Source organism: Squalius cephalus (assembly GCF_949319135.1).
Source record: "Squalius cephalus genome assembly, chromosome: 2".
NCBI lineage: Eukaryota > Metazoa > Chordata > Actinopteri > Cypriniformes > Leuciscidae > Squalius > Squalius cephalus.
In genome coordinates this window covers 62,177,955-62,183,097 of record NC_137123.1, presented here as the reverse complement: position 1 = coordinate 62,183,097, position 5,143 = coordinate 62,177,955, and the positions used below count along the sequence as shown (strand labels likewise).

Genomic DNA, 5,143 nt, shown 5'->3' with positions numbered 1-5,143 from the left:
AACATTGTTTTTATGAAACTAGACATTTCAAACAAGGATTCAAGTAACAAAAGTACATATAGTTGCATTTTGCAGCATAGCATGATATAATTCACACTCCTTGCATCATAAGAATATGTTTCAACAAACCCTTGAATGAACACCAAGACAGATTATTTAATATAAGCAATATTTAAAATAAGCATTTTCTATGTTTAGCATTTAGAAGATGGCAATAAGGAAGAGTGGTGACAACAATTACACGTTTATTTACAATGAAGTTTTTGCAATTTCGGTCAACATCTGTTCAATTGCTTTTTTTTTTTTTTCATTTGACTTTTGATCACATAACACTTTTTATTTCTGTGAAATATTATTCTTTTTGTTTTTTTATTGTTTTGATCATTTTTATGACTAAGAAAGACACTTGAGCAATAGGTTGAGTTCATGTGGAATTTCTGAATAGCTGGTTTGGATTTATGAGTAAATAAGGAATAATGTCTGTGGTTAATATGACTTGAAACATTCAGGATTTATTCTATCGCATCAAGTACACAGTCAGAACTCAGACATGAATTTTTAAGCAGCTGTTTTTCTTTATATCTAAGTTGCTAACAAGTTTCTAAATAAGGGGCCGTACGGTGCAAGTGCACTTAGGGTGTGTCCGAATCTACTTTCGCTACTGTAACGACGGGAAAAATGGTTGGCGCACCCGGTGCATGGTCTAAAAGGGTCGTCTCTATTCTCTTAATGAGTAATGGGTGTGTTTTGGGCGCAACGTGCAATAAACCAATCAGAGTCTCATCTCCCATTCTCTTTAAATCCCAGTTGCGCTCACGCCATGGTGGATTCGCTATTTACATGACGGAATTTTATAGTGGAAAGACTAAACGCTTCTCCAGAGAGGAAATTGATCTGCTCGTGCGCAAGGATTTTTATGTTCACAGTAATAATCTTTTACATTGTAATTCTTTTATTTTTAATAGTTGGCTGGTTTGTGTGCTGCTGTGTGTCCCTGTGTGTTTAATAAGCAGAATGTACGCGCGCCGCGTTGTGTACCCGCCTATAGGCGCACATTACTAACGTGTTCTTTAAATAACAAAAAAATATTGCAGTCTATTTCTGTTGCCTCAAAATAGCAAAGCTCCAACAATGCTCCAGAACACACCTCGTTTTCAGACCAGCACACCCATGGGCGCACAAATGGGAAATTTATAACTGAAAATTATAACTTTGACGATGGTATGATAGGGCCAAAGGACTATTACAAAAATTAAATGACGCACAGGGACTTCTAGTAACACCGGAAATAGACCGATTCGCTAATCACCATCTGTGATGTGAGGTAAATGTCAAGTTCACAACGCAAGCTCTCACATCCATATTTTTTCATGCACTTGATAAGAGTAACACACTGAAACAGACCACAAAGGTCAAAATTGCGTGAGGTAGAAGAGACTTACCTATCGATGCAGAGCTAGTGAAATTGACTTTGGCGGCAAATGTTTAATGGGAATCCTTCATTTAAAGGAACACGCCGACTTTTTGGGACTAGCTTATTCACCGTATCCCCCAGAGTTAGATAAGTCCATACATACCTTTTTCATCTCCATGTGTGCTGTAAGTCTGTTTGACACACCCACTGCTAGCCTAGCTTAGCACAAAGACTGGATGTAAATGGCTCCAGCTAGCATACTAATCCCAATAAGTGACAAAATAACTCCAACATTTTTCTATTTACATGTAGTGATTTGTATAATCACAGCGTGTACAAATAACAAGGTCATATGAGACACAGCCATCTTCTAACCGTATACATACCTTGCTAATGAAATGGAGGGGGGGGGGGGGGGGGGGGGGGGGGGGGGGGGGGGGCAGTTTTAATTTTTGAGAAACAGTTACCTTGTTTGTGAAATAGTAGGCTACTGTCTGTGGGTTCATTGTGCAAAAACAATTTGCCTTGTGCTATTACTTCCCTCTTATTCCTGTTGTAATGGAATTATCTAACATTACTGTATTATATGCTGTTGAATACATTTGGTTCAGCTGTAGTAAAATGCATTTCAAATATATCGATTCCTGTAATAATATTTTTTTATTCATGTTCTGTGATATTTATTAATCAGGATGATTAATACCACTACCACTACCTTTGCAGCTCACAAGTCCTGCTCAAACTACAGGCTACAGGGACCAAGCCATTGATTGCCTTGGCACCCAGCTGGACACGTCAGTTGGTAGGATAATTCATATTTTATCATTTAATGGTTTTATGCGTTCTGTGTGATAAATGCAACAAGTCTTACAATTAAATAAAATCTATATTTCATTTATAGGACAATGCTTCATCGTCCATGATGATGGCTACCTGCAGGCCAAAAAAAGTCTAATCTTTGATGTAAGTAACAAGCCAGGTTATCTATCCATGATAGGTAAAAAATGTATGCATGTAAGGTGACGTGAGAAACTAAACGTTTCCATGTTGGTTTGTCATCAACAGGAAACACAACAAATTGATTATTCTGAAATGGATATCAGTTCAGCAACATCAGCCTTGGACATCAACATGGCCACTGATCCTGCTGACTCCAGTTTTGTCCCTGACACAAGCCCCTCCACCTCTACCATAGCAGACATCCCAACCTGCAAAAAGTCATTTCAGGGACATGAAGTTCTTCACTTCATTTCACTTGAATCACCCCCCCCCCCCCCCCCCCCCTAACCCCCCAAAAAAGGAAGGAAGGAGGACAAGGATATGACATTTTTGTTGTTTTGAGTTGTTGCCCCTAAAATATATAAAAGCTTAATACATAATCTCTAAAGGCTAAAGGCCTATGCAATTATTTGTTAATAATGTTACAATATGTAGATTACTTTTACTATTTATATAAGCTGCTTATACTATTTATGTAAACTGCTTTTATTTATATTCCATTGCAGCGTTAAACAGGTCTAAAGGAGTTTGTTGTTTTCATGTAGCCTTGGCAACTAGCCAGCCTGAATAATATGCACATGAAATGAAACTTGTTGAACTCACCTCAACATGTCTTTTACAATAATTTAACCCGCTATGGGCAATGCTGAAGTCACTGTTACAAACTGTACAGCATGCAATACTACCATTATATTTTACTCTTATAAGACAGGGGTACACTTTCGTGTAGTCTGGCGTAAAATGTGTCTTACACTTTCATTTTTTGGGGCACTCTCCCTCTGCCATGGCGTTCCTGTTTCTAGATACACTGAACTGATTAATTCGGTTCAGGAGAAGAGATAAGAGCCCGCCCACACTGACAATTGATTGGTTGATTTACCGAAACAGGCCAATCGGATGCTCTCTATCTTACATGCACTTCATGAGGCACACACGCACACTAGCACACACACACACACGCAAGGTCTCTCGCTCCCTCTCCCTCTCTGCTGTGCACGTGCTACACAGTTTTTGGAGCACAGTCTCTGTCTCCCATGCGCGCTCTTGCTCCCTCGCTCTAGATTCCAAGAGATTTTAACTCATTTGCGGGCATCAGGGAGCCGCTATCAATATGTGGGAGACTCCCGGAACTGCCGGGAGACTTGGGATGTCTGCCATAGGAAGCACAGCAAGCAAGACAATATAGAGGATGGACAGAGAGGAAGTGGCTTATGAGTCCAAACTCATGCACTATTTGTGCAGCTGCAATGTGTGATGTGAACCAAAATGTGAAAACATCTGGCAGCAGGATCAGACTCATATGGAAATGTAATAGTGGAAACACTGGAGATTGGGAATCATGCCCAACTGTCCGTGGAATGGCGGAGAACAACTTATTAGCAGCAGCTGCAACACTCTTCACTGGTGCAACATACACAGACATTGCTGATTGGGCAGGGCTTTTCAACCTTCAGCTGCCCCATAAAACCACCAACTACAGCATACAGTCCAGCTACCTGATTCCAGTTATCGCAGAAGAATACAAGAAGCAGGAGGACACTATAAGAGCAAGACTCATCTGCCAGACTCTGGACGGTGAGGGAGTGCAGATCTGCGGAGATGGGAGAAGTGATAGCCCAGGCCATTCCTGCAAATACACAACGTATTCCTTCATGGATGACTCCACCAATCAGATTATAACATTTGAGTTTATTCAGGTAAAAATAATCAATGATAAATATAATAATAGATACAAAACTTCAGTCATTGTTCTAAAAAAGTCTTATCAGAAATGTAATCAACAGTAGGCAGTAACCCGTACTTGTTCCCTCTAGGTGACCCAGGCCAAAAGTTCTGTTGACATGGAGCCAATGGGTTTCAAGAAAGGACTGGAAAAGCTCAGAGATGAAGGGATCGATGTAAAGGTTGTCACAACTGACAGACATCCCTCTATCAGGAAAATAATGAGGGAGGATTTTCCAAATATAGAACGCCAGTTTGATCCATGGCATACCGGAAAAGGTTAGTCTATTGTTGTTAGTGTAAGCTATTGTGCACAACTCCTGATACTTATGCTGAGCTGTCTGGGGGTTTCTCTGTGTGTCACAATACCATACAGAACAAGCATTTCCTGAAGTACACTGTTGTTATAATGCTCTTCCTTATTTTAATTCAGGAATTAAAAAAAATGGTTTTGGCATCCATTCACAAGAACTGCATGGACCTTGCTCCTTGGATAAAGAGTGTGAGCAATCACATGTGGTGGAGCTGAAGCTCATCAAAAGGAGATCCGAAGGTACACAATCATACAGTGCGTGCAGAATGATTTTCTGATCATATTTTTTTCCAGGCACATTTTACCAATTCCAAACCACATTAATCTTAATAACTACAATTAATTTTGTATTTAATCATTTATAAGTGAAATATAATTGGTCATGAAGGCTGGAAATGAAAAACGCCTTATATTCAGGTGTGCATAATTATTAGGTATGTTTTCCTTTACAGATAAAAAAAGCCAAAAAAAGAGTATTAACTCAGACTTAAAAGTCAAAAATTATTAAATCCCCATGAGGATGCAGCAATACTAATGCAATACTAGAAATTGCAGTTAAGGCATGACCATTGGAAAGTGAAATACTCATTGGGTCAGCAGGGTCAGACAAAAACAGGTGGAGAAGAAAAGACACGTTAAAGGAACACTCCACCGTTTTTTGAAATAGGGCTTTATTCACCTTCTAGATCTAGATC

General features: G+C 39.4%; 1 protein-coding gene across 1 annotated transcript; it reads left to right on the top strand.

Moving 5' to 3' along the window:
- Positions 1–3,598: 3,598 nt before the first annotated feature.
- LOC307145989 (uncharacterized protein) lies at positions 3,599–4,828 on the top strand. The gene is made up of 3 exons (XM_079849702.1): positions 3,599–4,110; positions 4,228–4,414; positions 4,569–4,828. The coding sequence occupies exons 1-3, from the start codon at positions 3,625–3,627 to the stop codon at positions 4,724–4,726; spliced, it is 831 nt and encodes a 276-aa protein (XP_079705828.1). The 5' UTR covers positions 3,599–3,624; the 3' UTR covers positions 4,727–4,828.
- The last annotated feature ends 315 nt before the right edge of the window (positions 4,829–5,143 follow it).

Excerpts from the sequence above, each read along its gene's own strand:
- LOC307145989 (XM_079849702.1), top strand. The coding sequence starts at position 3,625 with ATGAGTCCAAACTCATGCACTATTTGTGCAGCTGCAATGTGTGATGTG. Across the intron at positions 4,111-4,227 it reads TAACATTTGAGTTTATTCAG|GTGACCCAGGCCAAAAGTTC; the intron begins GTAAAAATAATC and ends TGTTCCCTCTAG. Across the intron at positions 4,415-4,568 it reads TCCATGGCATACCGGAAAAG|GAATTAAAAAAAATGGTTTT; the intron begins GTTAGTCTATTG and ends ATTTTAATTCAG.